The sequence below is a fragment of the Mesitornis unicolor genome, unplaced genomic scaffold (genome assembly GCF_000695765.1).
Source record: "Mesitornis unicolor isolate BGI_N332 unplaced genomic scaffold, ASM69576v1 scaffold48669, whole genome shotgun sequence".
Taxonomy (NCBI): Eukaryota; Metazoa; Chordata; class Aves; order Mesitornithiformes; family Mesitornithidae; genus Mesitornis; species Mesitornis unicolor.
Window position 1 is genome coordinate 1,526 of NW_010206126.1, and position 16,130 is coordinate 17,655.

At 39.4% G+C, this 16,130-nt stretch overlaps 1 protein-coding gene across 1 annotated transcript; it reads left to right on the plus strand.

Annotated features, from left to right (window-relative positions):
• Positions 1–11,054: 11,054 nt before the first annotated feature.
• Positions 11,055–14,037, plus strand: LOC104546287 (zinc finger protein 143-like; the record flags this gene model as incomplete). The annotated part of the gene is made up of 5 exons (XM_010191641.1): positions 11,055–11,180; positions 11,955–12,047; positions 12,505–12,588; positions 12,791–12,871; positions 13,841–14,037. Coding segments are annotated over exons 1-5 (567 nt in total), but the record flags the coding sequence as incomplete, so codon positions are not given.
• Between the last annotated feature and the right edge of the window lie 2,093 nt (positions 14,038–16,130).

Here is a 16,130-nt window from a genome sequence, read left to right on the forward strand (position 1 = left end):
TTTTATCTCTGGAGTATCTCAAATTACGTACTGCTTCAGCTTCACAAACTGCTGCTGGCTCGTGTGTTACTGCCCTGTAATTGGCAGCAGTTGGAGCAGTGAGCAGGTCCAAGCAGCTGGTGACTGCCGCTGCCGTTCCCATTCACAGCTGGGCTTGTGGTGTGCAGGCTGGTCTGCCTGCCTGCCCGCAGCTGAGGTGGTGGTCTCTTCCTGGACACCGTCTTTTATGGGCATTCCTTAAGACATCGTGTGTGTGTGTATTCTTGTGGACTTGTATGTTGGCCTTAATAAAATATATGGGTTTTGTTTTAAAATAAAGCTAAAAAGACAACAGTTCTGAACTGGGTTGCTTCTCTTGCAGCGTAATTTGGCTTCATTTTGAGTGGGGGATGTTGATCTTTCCTTGCTGTTGCATGTAAGTCTTGGCCCTAAGAGTTTTGGGTTAAAATATGCTCAGCATAGGTGGAGTCTTTGAGAAGCACTGTTATTAAATTCTGAGGAGTCTTTCATTGGCATGTGTGAAGCCATTTGTTTTCCAAAGCGTAGAGCTCAGCTGAATTTGGATGAGTTTCCACACACAAAGCGAACAGCACATTCCTAATAGTCAGGGCAGTTCTTCCAGTTTTGAGCGTTGTGATGGACAGAACACAGAGACAAGGGAGGTGTAACTTGTCTCAGTGCTCTTGTAGTCCAGTTCCTTCATTATTCTTTTGCTGTTTGCATTTTGACTTGTAGCCTCTTCCTTCATCATTCCCATGATTTCTGCTTCTCACGCTATCTTCTGCAACTCCTGCTGCCTCCGATTTGTGTGTGTATGTACTGTAACATCCCAGGCCAACCTTTCGTTTGCCACTGGTTTTTCCTGGTATTGTCGTAGCTCTTGCACATTTCTGCAGTTCAGCAGATGCTTTCTGCTCTTTTTGTGTTAATAGGGGGGCAGTTTGGTTTTTTCATCTCTTCTGTGCTGCAAGAAAATCGGTGCACCTGGTAAAGAGAGTATGAATTGGGTAGCCTGTTCCTGTGCCTTGTGCCACAGAAGATCCCGAAGATTGCAGGAAGGTTTCTGCTCAGTTTATGGATCCCTAAGATGGATCATGATCCTAACAGATGGATCCTCTTCTGGAATGTGAGAATTCAGCTCTGAAATATGGGCTCCTGTAAATAGAGGTGTGCACAGGTATTGTTGTTCTGAGGACTCTGAGGCAGGTGCCAGGGGGAAGCCTTAAGACCCATCCATGGCACAGTGGGGTTCTGCCTGTACCTTCAGTCTGTGACTTGTTCTGCTCTCAGTTGTATTTACTTAAGGGAATATGGTTTTGGTTCTCTTACTTTGTGCTCTGCACACCAGAAATAGATGAGTTGATCAGTTACTGAAAAATGGGAGTAAACTAGTGAATGCTTCCAGCGACTGCTGGGCTACACTGCTTTTTTAATTGTATAATGGGGTTGTACTTTGTTCCATCAAGGTAACACTTGTTAAATAAAATTCTCAGTTTTGAAGGGAATTTACGGTTCCGGCAAGTTTTGTGACATTCAGAGTTCACATCAGAGTTATACTTGCAACTACGCCGTTCTTCTCTTGGTCTGTATTTATTGTGTACTGGATGTTTACCTCCGATACGCTTCCCGAGGGGAAAATTGTGTTATCTGCTTAATGCTCTTGGACTTCATTTCTGATGACTGACTTCTCTAGAAATGCAAGATGGGTCTGTATTTGCGAGTTAGTTGGTGTTGCCCGTATCTTAAGTTTATTATTACTGAGCTAACATGGTATTACACAGTTTCTTAGAATATATTTAGATGTACTGCTTTTCAATTCACGTTTGTAATTTTTCTTTTTTTTCTTGTGATTCAGAGTAAAGATTGGCTATTCAGTAGGCTGTCCATTTAGTTCCCGAATACAAGCACAGACTAAAACACTGCTGTTAACTGTCATGGTTAATGCTGGTACATCTGTAATGTACTTATCAGATTACTGATTAACTCATAACCACACAAAACAGCCCACTCAAAATTCCCTGTTTTGTTGGCAGTCGCAGCGAATTTGCAGGATTTGAAGGGGCACAGCCAGGATTAATTGCTCTGGTGATGTAAATGAGACACTTCTCTGGTTTCTTGACAATTAACAGAGTTGGAAGTTTGTTTGTCACGGAAGTTAAACACTGGTGGAAATAGATGGCCTCAATTTCTTTCAGGCTTTTTTCTGATCTCAGGCCCAGCATTCAGTTTCTGAGCATGAACATTATAATTATTTATCCTTACTTTTTTGACTATTAAAAATAATTTATTATGAGTAAAAAGATCAACTGCAATAAAGAAGTTGTGGGTTTGTGGGTTGTTTGGTTTGGTTTTTTTTTCAGAAAAGATATGCCTGAGCATTGATAATGCAAGTTTGGGCAGGAGAGAGAAAATGCGTCTGAACTTTGAGCAAGGCATACAGTCTGAGTTGAGAGAACCTTGCTGGCTTGTTTGCCGAGTTCCATTGTTTTCCTGCAAGCCATTCAGTGCTTGCACACAAGTATTGCAGGTGATGCATAGGTGATTCAGTCGAATTTGATGTTTTGGCACAGATTATATGGTCCTTTCTCTTGCTAAGCTGATACGGCGGTGTACTAAGAATAACTCGATGCATTGATCATTGACCAGGTGCATTCATGTCCTTCTTTGTACTTTAATAAAGCCTTCAGAATCCTGGTCTCTGTACCTCTGCAAACACTGCTGTATGGATCTCAGTTGCTTGTTACCTTCTCTGCAGGATTTTGGAATCCTATCTCTTGGAAGACTCCCAAATCTCTTTCAGATCTCTGGCTCAGGAAGCTGTGCTGGTCACTGGGGTAGTCACTTCGAAGCAGTGCTGTTGTAGTAGTGCTGCCCAAGGCAAATGTGATCACTGAACTAAGTAAGCATTTGCTGCTGAGGTGCTTGTCCCAGAGCTGCAGCATGAGTTCAGTTAGCTTTGTCAGCACTGCTGGCAGTTCATACGCTGATGGAACTACTCTGACCTTCACTGATTAACCAGTAATTTCTTCTCTAATGTGTTCAAAGAACATGTGAATTCAGCAGTCATCTTTGGGATCAACTTGAGTCTTCTCCATACGTGTAGGACTTCGTGGTTGGGTGGCTTTCTGATCTGTCTGTGTTTTTTTTAATGCCATACATTTGAAAATCATGGTATCCTTCACGCTCCCACAGTGTGAAATTGCACACAATTGCATAATCTTGTAAATTTAGAGTAAGGATTTGTAAACATTCTTTGTTTGCACTGGTTAATCCAATTTTATTTATTTATTTTTTTAATAAAATGCAAGCGTTGCTCTCTGACAATACTTTTAACATTCATGATTTGTAGATGGGATTCACAAGTAACAAGTGATAGAACAAGAGGAAAGGGCCTCAAGTTGTGCCAGGGGAGATTTAGATTGGATATTAGGAAAAAGTTCTTCACTGAAAGGTTTATCAGGTATTGGAACAGGCTGCCCAGGGCGGTGGTTGAGTCACCATCCCTGGAGGTATTTAAAAGACGGGTAGATGAGGTGGTTAGAGACATGGTTTAGTAGTGGACAGGTTATGGTTAGACTCAATGACCATAAAGGTCTTTTCCAGCCACATGATTGTATGACTTTATGTAAACTGAATGTATGGTGATGACTTTGGGGGAAAAAGACAGCTGGAACATGAAGGAAAAGTGTGAGGCTTGGTGTGGTTCTCACTGTTCACTCTGAAGTCAGAAGACTTGTGCTTCATTGTGGCAGTGGTAAGTTTGGCCTTGTTATTTCTGAAGAGATACCGAACTCCGTGGCAGCGAGTTAGTCTTGAACTGCATTGTAACCAGGATGTATCCTTGGTAGAAAAGAAAGGTTGAAATACTGCAAAAAGAGCAAAAAGGGAGCCTTGGGTTTGACTGCAAACCTCTGCTTTGGGCAGCATGATTCTCTGCTGGTTAGCAGTGCTGCCACTCGGAGCATGCTCGTCGTGCTCATGCAGCTGACAGGGCTGTTGGTCTTGGTTAGGTTCTAACCCAGGGCCAGGGTTAGTGCCCATGGTTCATAAGTGGCAACGCTTCTTTGCTACCTAGAAAATATTTGTGTAACTTGTTATTAAATTGCCTATCTTGGCCCTCTATCTGAGTCCAACTATTGTTACCAGTTTCTTTAGCAGAGGTTTTTGTTCTGTATTTCAGCCTTGTTTCCATTTTATGCAGTGGATGATTAATGTGGTGGAAATTGCTGTTTAATTATGTTTTGCTTGTCTTTACAAGAAACGGGAGAAAACACGGGAAAAGAAGTTAAGATCATAGGAGAAAGGATGTAGAAATGTAGAAATGCCTAACATCAAGTAGTTTGTTTTCTTTATTCACTAAAAGTCCATCTGACCGGTTATAGCGTGAAATCAATGTTCCAGTGCAGTGGTAAAATACTGAAAAAAGTAAGGGCTGTTGATGGAAAAAAAATCCATGTCTCATCTGTTGAAGCATTTGATCAAAGCTTTCACAGGATCTAGATTTCGTGTCTGACTGCTACAGATTTCTAGTGTGACTCTGGGAAAGGTTATCATACAGGTAGATGTGGGAGCAGATTTTGGACAGCCTTTGTTCTGCTGTTTTTATTTCTGAGCTCACAGCTGTCAAATTACTTTACGTAGGTAAATTACCATTCTGGTTAATCAGACTAGTTTGGGGAAATTACTGATATTTGCCACCATATCAGTTGTTAAAGACCCTGATGCAGTCAGTATCTAATTCAGAAAAACCTGAATTATGTTACTGTGCTGACATACTCAAACAGATTTTGGGATCCAGCTTTGTTAAACATAGGAATGTAGTTTCCTAAAATTTCTTAATGAGAATTTCGGTATTGTGGGATTACCATTTCATGTCATTTGCCATTTTACTTTTCTGGATTCTTTTTTGTTTGTTGTTTTTATAAGTTTTATAAAATTGCAATGGTTTTGTACGTTATTGAGACGTGTATTAAAAATAAAAGTGATGCTGCTTTTAAAATTAAATAAATGGACATTATTTCAAACTTCAGTGCTGTCTGTGCAAGGAAAGTGAAAAATCACAAGGTCGATGAATGCCTGGAGTAGCTTTTTTCTTGTAGTCTTTCCCCAGTTCTTTCTTCCTGCACATTCTATTCATTTTATAACCATAAGTTTTCTTCCATGGATTGTGTTACAAACTTTATTCCATTTCCTGTTAATCATCCTTGAAGTGTCATCATCTTTTTCTCCAAGGAGTTTCTGCTCCTGTCACTGCAGGTTTTTCCTTTTTTTCGAGCAATACAGTGGCATAGTAATTCTTTAAATGGCAAATTGCTGCTGTTTTCCAGCTGTTACTTGCCACACTCTCCACTACGTGGGGTTCCCTCATGGTGTCCTCTGAGCTGCTGGAGTTCCCGAATGCCCCAAACCCACTTTCCGTTCATAGAAGCACGTCCTCTGCCAGCCCTTGCTTTGCTTTTCCGCTGCCTAAATCCCACCTGCTGTTTCCTAGTTGTTTGACTCCTAGTTGTTTGACTCCTAGTTGTTTGACTCCTAGTTGTTTGACTCCTAGTTGACTCCTAATTGTCAGTAGAGACTCCTGTTTCCAGTTGCTAGATTGAGTTAACATAAAAACTGCTCTTTTAACTTTGCATCTTTTCTCCAGAACAAATTACAGCACCTATAAATTTCTGTTTGAGTATTAGTGGAGGGGAAAATGCAGGAGGTGCTCTCTAGATAGGCAATGTGATGAAGTCTTCATGCGAAATGGTTTATTTTTAACAAGCCTCCCCACCCCCAGCATCCCTCTGGTTTCCAAGTGTTGAGAATTAAAAGCATTCTTGAGTTCACAGTTTTTTTCTGTTCAGAGAATTGGGGGCAGGGGAAAGTGCTAGATTATTTTTTTTTTAAATACAAAATTGCACCTATGCGCCCTGCTGGATGGCATATTTTATCTGTCAGCGTTATACTGGGGGTTTACATTGTCGGTGCAGCTTTTGTCGAAAAGCATTCCAAAGTCAGCGACGTGCATCACTCACTCACTGCTTTTGCTCTGGAACTAACAGGGCAAGACTTGTTTCAGCATCACTTCTTGCAGCTGGCTGCTGTTCCTTCTATCAGACGCTGGTTTCAGTTCAGAGATTTTTCAATCTAATCATTTTCTGTCTCAGGCTGGTTTCTTGTGAGAAGTATTTTAACCATCTTAAAGGTAAGATTTTCTCTGCATGAATACCAGGAGTATTTTGGTGACTAATTATTTCAGATTGCTGTACTTGTGAAAGCCTTCCCAAACATCATCATTAACGCACCTTTGAAAATTCCAACCGGTGTCTGAGCTGTGAAGATTCGCAAGAGTTCCAAAAGTCAAGTCTCAAGTTTTTACTTCAGTGAGTACCTCATGACTAAGCCTCTATTTGTGTCTTTTCTTTGGGGCAGCTCTTGAGATTAAAGCAGAATACAAATGCATCAATCTTGTTGAGCAGCCATGCGGGTCTCACCCTAGGGTTCCTGTATTTTTCTAAAAATGGATGCTTTCAGCTGCTTTTTGACTAATGAGGTGCAATATTCAAAGTGGCTAAGGGAAACCTTTATTTCCCAGGTTCTTGCTGACAAAATTCCTGGTAGATGGGTGATTTAAAGAAAAAGCTTAGTGATGCAAATACACAGAACTAAAGGCAATGAAATAGAGGTGAGATTTGTATTGGAAGAAGGATGAAGACAAATTTGCTGGAAGCTGAAGAGAAAGCAGCGTATAAACCAGTCAGCAGAACAGGGGGTGAAGAGAGTGACTAAAGCTGAGGTAAGGGGAGAGACTTGAGTTTGATGAAAACAAACTGGTTTCAAAATTTAAGGCAAATGAATAAAAATATGATAGGAGACTAGATTTACAGGGTGGATGATGCACCAGCAACGTAGTGATACTGTTTGAAATGTATGCAGTATGAAAATGATCAGATATCATCAAACAGTTTAAGCTGGAAGGGACCTCTAGTGGTTCTCTAGTCCAGCCCCAGTCAAGGCAGGACTGCGTTGTCCAGGGCTGTGTCAAGTCGAGTCTTGAACACCTGTGAGGATGGAGAGTCCATAGCCCTTCTTGGCAATCTTCCTGCATTTGACCACTCTTAGGGACATAAAGAAGTAACACTACCTACAAAAAGAAGTAACACTGTAGCAGCAGTATCTCTGTGGTAGCCTGACCCATTTCTCTACAACATAGGCCAGCTTTACATCTTCAGGTCTTTCCCTGTCCTCTTCCTCAGCTTGTAGCCCTGTCTGGTTAGCCTGTCTTCTCCACTGGGGAGGAGGAAGAGAGGCTGAAAGTGAGCAGCACATCCACTTTTTGGCTGAGGGTGCTCTTCCCTGTACAGCAAAGTAACAGAGCAAAACTGCTGCATGACCAAAGAGTGAGTGAAGGCTGGGGTGCTGGAGTGCTGTTTGGGAGGGTCCAAGTGCTACATTCTCCATTACTGCGGGTGTACTTCTAAGGTGGGTCTGAACATGAAGCATCTTGAGACAAAGAGTCAGGAAGGTGATAGGCAGTGGTGTGATGGACATGCAGAGGAGACCAGCAGCAAGAGGAGACTTCAGGATTAGTTGTAGAAGGAGTTGGTGTAGACATTGGAGTATTTTAGATTATTTTGACGAGAAGGATGGGGTTGTATTTGGGAAGAGAGACATGCTGGAAATTTGGTACCATGGTAAGATTGGCTGAAGAAGGAAACTGCTATTTCAAAGAGAAGAGATGGAGCTGGGGGTAGGAAGCTGGTGGAAACACAGAGGCTTGTGAAGAGGATATATTGGAAGAGATAATTTTAGAGGAGTTGGAATTGGGAGAAAATGGCAACACAGCCTGTGAAAATTACAGCGCGTGATTGTGCAGATCATATAGAGTAGAGGAAAGTAGTGAACTTTGTTGTGTGGTGTTCAGCTCACTCTGATTTTTTTTCAGTGTGTGGTAACTATTTAACCAGCTACACTACAATAACAAACACTGTAAAATAATTTAAACAAATACTTTTGCTGCTTTGGCCCTTGAATTTACCTTGCATTAGTTTTCTTTTTCTTCCAAAAGAGCCACTGACCCTTTAACCAATTGGTTCTGCTCTGACTCTTTCAGGACTTCACAGTTGCCTGCATTGAGTGGCTTCCTCTCTCCTTCCCCAAAGTTGAGAGAAGAGCCGTAAGCTCTGGAGGAAGGGCATTATTCTTTTTAAAGGCAGATAGTATATTAAAGATGCTGCAGGCTTCTTAAAAGCTACTTGGACGAAGAAAGGGAATACTGTGAACTAGCCCTGAGCTGAAAGGCCTCTGAGATGCAGTCCCTGATGGAACTGTTTCAGAATACGGTTCTAGCCAAAACCGGTGGTTGTGGAGCCTTTCTTCTCCAGTGTGTGAAACAGTCCAGCAGCTTTGCAGCCTACTTCCTTGAGGTGTCCTGCAAACTGAGTGAATGGAAAGCACTGACGATACAGAACACTGTTCGCAGTTAAGGAGACAAACAACCTCTGCACCAGAAGTTGCATTTAATACCATAATTACTTAATTTAACTTACTACAAGCTGGCATCACCTCCAGAGAAGCAGTCCTTGCAAACTGGTCTGTAATAATGCTTTTCTTGTTGCTAGTTATTTTTTTAATGGCATTGTTTTTCTGACATGGTTTGCTGCACAGTACATGAAACTGAGGGTAGGGCCACTTCAGTGCTTGCTTAAGCTGATCCTGTAGCTACAGCATGTTGTCCCAGTTTTGGCTTATGAGCCAAGTGCATTCTAAGTAAGCATTTTGTCTCTATTTTGAGACTAGGGGGATAAATGAGTAATAGGGAACAAAGCCACTAATGTGGAGATGGCAGAGGAAGGAGTTGAACCCAGGATCTCTTATGTCCTTGTACAATTCCTTGTCCCTTAGATTACAGCATCCAAAAGATTTAACAGTCATTTTCTTCAGAAACATCGAGTATAAATTGAATTTAGTCTGGATGGCTTCTCTGCACTTGCTCTTTTTCTGTTGTATTACATCTCTTGTAGGGACCTCGTTTTCTATCAAATATTATTTTCTCGCACAGGATGCTGGGAACAGAATTTCCCATCTTCCATCTTCTTTTTGATGATCAGAGCTGTTCAAGGTTCAAATTCTCTATTACAAGCCTAGATTTTAATCTCCTTAATGTTCCAGATAGATATTATGTAGGATTTTAATCTTGGAAGGCATGTTTCTTACTGATTTGTGAACTGATCATTAATAGTATTGGGTTTTTTTCTTACATGATTTTTAACATAGCACATGAAAAAGCTTGCTTTTTACAGGAGGGTTGAAACCTTGCTAAAGCTACCCCTTCCACTCTCTTTATTAAACTCTATCTATTCCATTAATGGGGCTTTTTACAGCTAACCAAACTGTCAGTCATGTTCTCATCCATGCCAACGTGAGTTAGACTCCAGGTCCAATTTCAGGAGGTGATGTGAGTCCTTGGCGTAGCACCCCATGAAAGTTAGCGGGGTTTGGACTGTGGGGATGCGTTTGCTTTGTGCACAGCACTTGGTTAAAGCACTTGAGGCAGCCAAGGCTGCAGCAGTTGCGTGTGGGTTGGCTTTTTCCTTGCCAAGACTAAGAGACTTGTGTAGCTGCCTGCCTCTCTCTAGGAAATAGAGTCTGGTTCAAAGTCACTTGGATGTATTCGGAAAGTATTACTTGGGTATAATTTTCAACTTCTAAATGAGTGTACCAAACCTAGTAAATATTGCAGGCATGCTGGGGTACCTGAATGGTCTCATTTTGTTTTCGTTATTCTTTAGTTTTGATGTAAGCGTGAGTTTCTGAGTGGTCTTCACTGTTGATGAGTTCATTCAAGGGCTGATTTCTAGACTGTAGAGGTAAAAATAGCTTGGTTATTTAGAAACGTAATCATAAGGAAATTACAGAACATAGATTATTCTTCTCAGCCTTGAATTCTAACACAGCAGGTCATAGAACCGTACTAAGGTTAAAAGCTTTGATTGTTTACCTGTAACCTTTTTGTGAGATTATCCAACTGCTGCGTATTGTAAGAAAAAATCACGAGATTGGAGTGAGGGAAAGTTGCTTTAATGCTGTGTAGCCTAGATTGCAGTTCCGTGTGATATTTTTTCCCTGTTATTTACATTAAGTGTGTGTTACATTAACTAAAGCGCTTGCAGAACTCAGAGACTTTTGTTGGTTTTGTTTGTTTTGGTTTTGAGGGTTTCTTTTCCTGTGGTGAAAGCCAACATCTGAGTTAGTAGAATGCAATGTTATATATTTCCTTTATAGCTTCTTAATCTACTATTGAAAATTAGTAATAGCCTTTCAGACTCAGTAGACTTCTTAATCTCCAATATTGAAAGTGCCTGAGTGAAAAATTACTGTCCAAAGGACTGGCTCTATCTGGTCCTGTGCGATACACGCAGCGTTGTGACTGTCGCTCACTAATCGCTATCCCGTTGTCTTGTTTAAACATTTTATCATGAGATACTTTATTATTTTCAATGAAAGATTTATTTTTTTTTAATCAAATAGAAGCCTTCTCAGAAAGTTTGGGGAAATAATTGGATCATTCAGTCAGACTTAATAATGAGGTATTTCCCAATGTGTGATAGATCCTGAACTTCTTACTGGCACTGGAGAGATGGTTAATTTATATAGTTAAAGCCCTGCTGTTGTCAGGGGTGACCGTGAGTGAATTGTCAGCTTTATTTTAATTCTGGGGACAAAAAGATAGCATTAATTACACCGTCATTACCAGCGTTGTTCTCTATACAGTAGTTGAATAATTCATGTTTAACTGAAATATTAATGGGGTTGATGCACTTCAGTTTAGTAACTGCTACCAGAAGTTCTTCACACCTTAGTTAATTGAGGTAATATTTACCTATTTCAAATACCTTTTTTTCCTCTGAAGTATTTTCCAGGTAAGTCAGTCATCCATTGCATCTTCTTTATGCAGAAGGTAACATGAAGTATTTGCAGCAGCAGTATAAAAATCTAATTAAACTTGCATTGTCTTTAACTGCTTCTGGTTCTGAATTTAATTTTTCTGTTTATATTTTGTGAATACTTTCTTTCTAGGTAGACAATGTTATTAGCTCAGATAAACCGAGACTCTCAGGGCATGACTGAATTTTCTGGAGGAGGAATGGAGGCCCAGCATGTGACTCTTTGTCTAACAGAAGCTGTAGCTGTGCAAGGTGAACCTTCAGGTTAAAATATCTCTACGTTATTATGTCTAAAACTCTAAAACTCATGTCGTGTATTTCAAATGAGAAATCTATCAGAAATCGTTCTTATTTAGCTGAGATTAAGTTCGCTAATATAATTCTGAAAGAAAATTATCTCTTAAGGTAATAGGAGTGGAAGTGTGCCAGACTAGGAAATACAAAACCTGACTTCATTCTCACTGCTTTATTGTCTTATCCTTTGTAACGTCAGTTTATATCTACGTATGGATTAAACAAGTAGAGTTTTAAAACAGAATTGTGATCTAGGATTGGCTTAAACTTGATGTTTTCTGACAGCTTTATGATTTTATGTGATTTAAAGACTTTTTCCTAAATCTGTGTTTTACTCTAAATATACTTGTGTATATTAATGGGGGGTAGTAGCGTACAAAACAAAATAATCACTGCAAGTATATATCTCGTTATTTCACTGTGGACACTCATGACTTAATATTTCTTCTAAAACCTTAGCTTTGTAGTTATTTATTCAGTGAAATTGTAACTTTTTTAGTTAAGGAAAATAACATTCTAGCTGTCAGGTTTACAGAGCAAAATCTTGAACATATGATCCCAGTGTATGTTCAAGATTCAAAAACCAGAAAGCAAGTAAGAACTATTTTCTGTTACTATTTCTGGAATCATTATGCTTTAAGGGGTTGTAGTAATTTATGGAGGTGATTAAGTTGTGATTTTTAGGGTTTGATGCTGGTAATAGTGAATATGAACTTTTTTTTTCCTTGCTAGATGGTGACAACTTAGAAAACATGGAAGGTGTAAGTTTGCAAGCAGTTACCCTTGCTGATGGCTCCACTGCTTACATACAGCACAATTCTAAAGGTAGGTCAATGACTAGGAGTTGGTTGGTATTGAAATTGTAGTCACCTTTTTAATCCTGTCTTTGGATTGTAAAGTCAGGTAAAATCTGTACGATGTTTATGAAGTTTCAGTTCCAGATGGGCATTAGACGTAGTACAGTGATATTATAAAATAAGTACTTATTTCTGTTACTAATAAGATGCAGGTATTAAATGCAGAACATAAGTCAAACAAAAGTGAGATGATCGTTACACTTCAAACCCAAATATCAACATTCTGGTTAGGACGTCAGGCCTTTGCCACGTTGCTGGGTGGTTTTTTTTTAATCCCAGAATTTTAAAACCTCTGTACAGTCATACTGTGCTTTCTCTTTACCAAACATTGTTTCTCTGTTTTAATCCAGAAAGTATCAACTGTGTGTTTCAACTGTGCTGTGTCACACAGAATACTTTTTAGGAATCCTAATTGTGTATTTCAGATGGTAAATTAATGGATGGCCAAGTGATTCAGTTAGAAGATGGTTCTGCTGCTTATGTTCAACACGTTCCCATGCCTAAAAGCAGTAAGTGTAATAATACAATAAACAGATTCTAAAATAATGTATTACTGATAAATATTTATGTTAATTAATTAATGGTCATCATAGAAACAATTGTGAACAGATCCTAGGTATTTTTTAATTCTAGGTATTTAATATTTAATCTTTCTAGCTAATGGATTTTCCAAACTATTGTTGAAGCATTATAATCCTTCCTTTCGAGCAGGGGACAGCTTGCGTCTGGAAGATGGACAAGCAGTTCAGCTGGAAGACGGAACTACGGCATTTATTCATCACACCTCAAAAGGTAATTTTTTCTTTGAAGTGTGATTTCTTACATAAAGTTCAACAGAACTTCACCAGTATAAATTAGGGTACTTCTGATAGACTATGGCATCATTTAGTGTGATTCCCAATGTCGACTACTTGTTGCTTTTACTTTGTGACATCTGGAAATTGTTGAAATGAGACTGGTTCGGTTCTTTACTTGGGCCTCATATAAACAGTGTCAGTCAGTCCCTCTTCAGCTAAAGAATGGAATGATTGACTTGAATTGTAAAGATCATGCTATTGATGATTTTGCCACTAGGTAGTAGGGCAGAAAATGTGAAAGCTGACAGTCAAGAATGCAATTGTATGTATTTCATGATAACTTAGATTTCCACAGAAGATGATTACACTAGTCTTGGAAACAGTGCTACTTCTCTACAAAAAGTGAACAAGTAGATATTTTAACTCTGTTTAAACTCGTGTGACAAGAATTACATTCTACTATCAGCAATACTAAGAGGAGAAGATATAATAAAGAAATTCTTCCTTAAAAGTCCTCCTATATTTTATGTTTCCTCTGTATATTTGCATGATCATGTTCTTGAAATGGTCAGATTTATGAATTCTAAAATCTGAAGTATTGACATCAGTACACGTCTTACCTTATATTCATTTTAATATGAGTGGATACAAAATGGAAAGCGTATTTGTGTTCCTGGTTTCTTTTGTAAATAAAGCTAAACCAATATAAAATTAGTTTTGCAATTTTATAAGCATGCAGAAATAAAGCTACGGAAGGTGTTGCCTTCAAAAACAATTCATCAATGCTATTCATACTAATATTTTAAGTACTTATATTTCTCATATACTAGTGGTTTTATTTCTCATATATTTCGTACATATATGTGATTTTAGAAGACATTTCCTAAACAGGAGTAGTTTCTCATCTAGCATACAGACAGTGCTATTCCTCTTCTTTCGTAACACTTCCAATATTCTTTCTCAGACAGTTACGACCAGAGTGCATTACAAGCGGTCCAGCTGGAGGATGGAACTACTGCCTACATTCACCACACAGTGCAGATGCCGCAGTCAGATACCATTTTAGCCATTCAAGCTGATGGCACAGTGGCAGGTCTTCACACAGGAGATGCTGCCATTGACCCAGACACCATCAGTGCTTTGGAGCAATACGCAGCCAAGGTATGAAATACACTTTCTCTATCCATAATGTTTTAATGTAGCAGAAATTTGGCAGCAAAAGCCAATGTGAGCTAAGAATTAAGATTATAATTAAGAAAACACCAAATTGTCATGACAGTGTTTCGTTACCATAAGCAGCTCCAGTGTGTAGTGTTGCATAAAAACAAAAGATTGAACACTGAAACGATGTGGAATCAGACCAATTTGGAAAGCGATTTAGACAAATAATGATTTTCTCTAAAATATAGGATTGGAAAGGAGCCTCTTGAGAGGACACTGTTTGGAAAGAAGGACAAAGTTAAATTATTCTTCTTGCTGGATTTATTTATTTCTTTTCTTGCATTGAGAAGAGTAGGGCCTGGTGTACTGGACACAGACAACACGTGGTATGAAGTATAAAACAGACAATTAGACAGTTACTGACTTTGGAAAGACCTTCTTTGATCCACACTTTCAATATTAAAATGTAGCATGATGCTCAAAATCCATGTTGTCCACTTTAGTGGACTTTGGAAAAGCACAATGTATCGTGATGGGCAGGGCAACTTCCATGATTTTATAGGTTAGCAGTGTCCCAGTTGCTGGATGATCACCATCAGTGCTTGTATTGCTCTGGACAAAGAGTAGAATAAATTTTAAAATCTGTCCTCTAGCGTCACTGAGAGTTGTCAAGTTTTGGGAGAAGGCTAGTTAGGATAAATAAACGGCTTATACACTGTTCTTTCCATTATGCTTCTGTCTGTTGTAACTGAGAGACCCTAAGAGAGCCAGTCTGATTGTCTTCTGTTTGATGTCTTAACATTTCATTAAAGAAAAGGTAATTCAAGATCAGTTGAGCTGTAGTGATAAGCTTTTACATATTCCCTAGCTACTATTTAATTTAGGTTTAAATCATCATAACTTTGTCCTTCTTAACAAGGATGTATATAAATCATAATTTGCTAAAAGTCACAGAATCACAGAATCACAGAACGTTAGGGATTGGAAGGGACCTCAAAAGATCATCCAGTCCAATCCCCCTGCCGGAGCAGGAACACCCAGATGAGGTTGCACAGGAAGGCGTCCAGGCGGGTTTTGAATGTCTCCAGAGAAGAAAGTCTCTGTTTTGAGAAGATGAAGAAGAAAACAGAAGACATGCAAATAAATTTGCACTTTTGGCCTATTTATCTCAACGTGGTTTTTTAATTCTTTAGTATTAACTTGTTTTCTGTAGTGTACTCCACTAGGAAAATTTCTATTTATTTTCTTTTAAGCTTTCATCTCAGAACCTTATTCTGAAAGATACCGCTAGAACCAATCAGGAGAAGTCAGTAGAAGTGAGTTGCCACGTATTGCACCAGTTTTACATACAAAAGCAAATGGTAGCTCAATGGTCACATCGCTGTCTTTCTCTTAAAAGCAGAAATGTGGTTTTGTGATTCTGCTCCATGTACATGTATGCTTCATAGTCAGTGTGTACTTTTCATAGCAGCTGGTATAGGAAAAGTTGAAAAAGGTACAGGAAGGGGCAACAATGATGCCCGAACACATGAAATACACGAGGTAAGTGTATGATAGAATTTCGTAAAATTTTAAGTGGCACAAATAAGAGTAGTGGCTTGTCATCGTCTTTACCAGTGTGAGAAGCTGGGAAATCAGATGAAACTCTCAGGTGACAGGTTCAGGAAAAACAAGGGCAGAATTCTTTTTTGAGCAGTTCAGCCGTGGCACTGCCTGTAGGATATTGTGGATGCTGATATGTCCCTGGATTCCAAGAGTAATTAGATCAAATCATAGAAGAAAAAACTATCCAGGGCTATTAGGTAGAAACGTGAGGCCTCTAGGTCAGGAAGTTCCTAAAAGCCACAAATTGCTTGGAGGTTGGGGGAATACTTCTAGGAATGTCTGCTTGGTCTGTTCCTTCAGTCTTCTCTAGCGCCTGCTGCTGGCTGCTGTTGGAAACAAAACGCTGCCCTAGGTTGAGCTTTGGTTTTACTCAGTACAGATGTTCTTATGCTCTTAATTGAAGGCAGACTAAATCTTTAGACTCTGACAGTCTTTTAGGAGGAACTCAAAGATCTTCCTTGTAGCTGGGCTTGCACAAATGGGGCAGA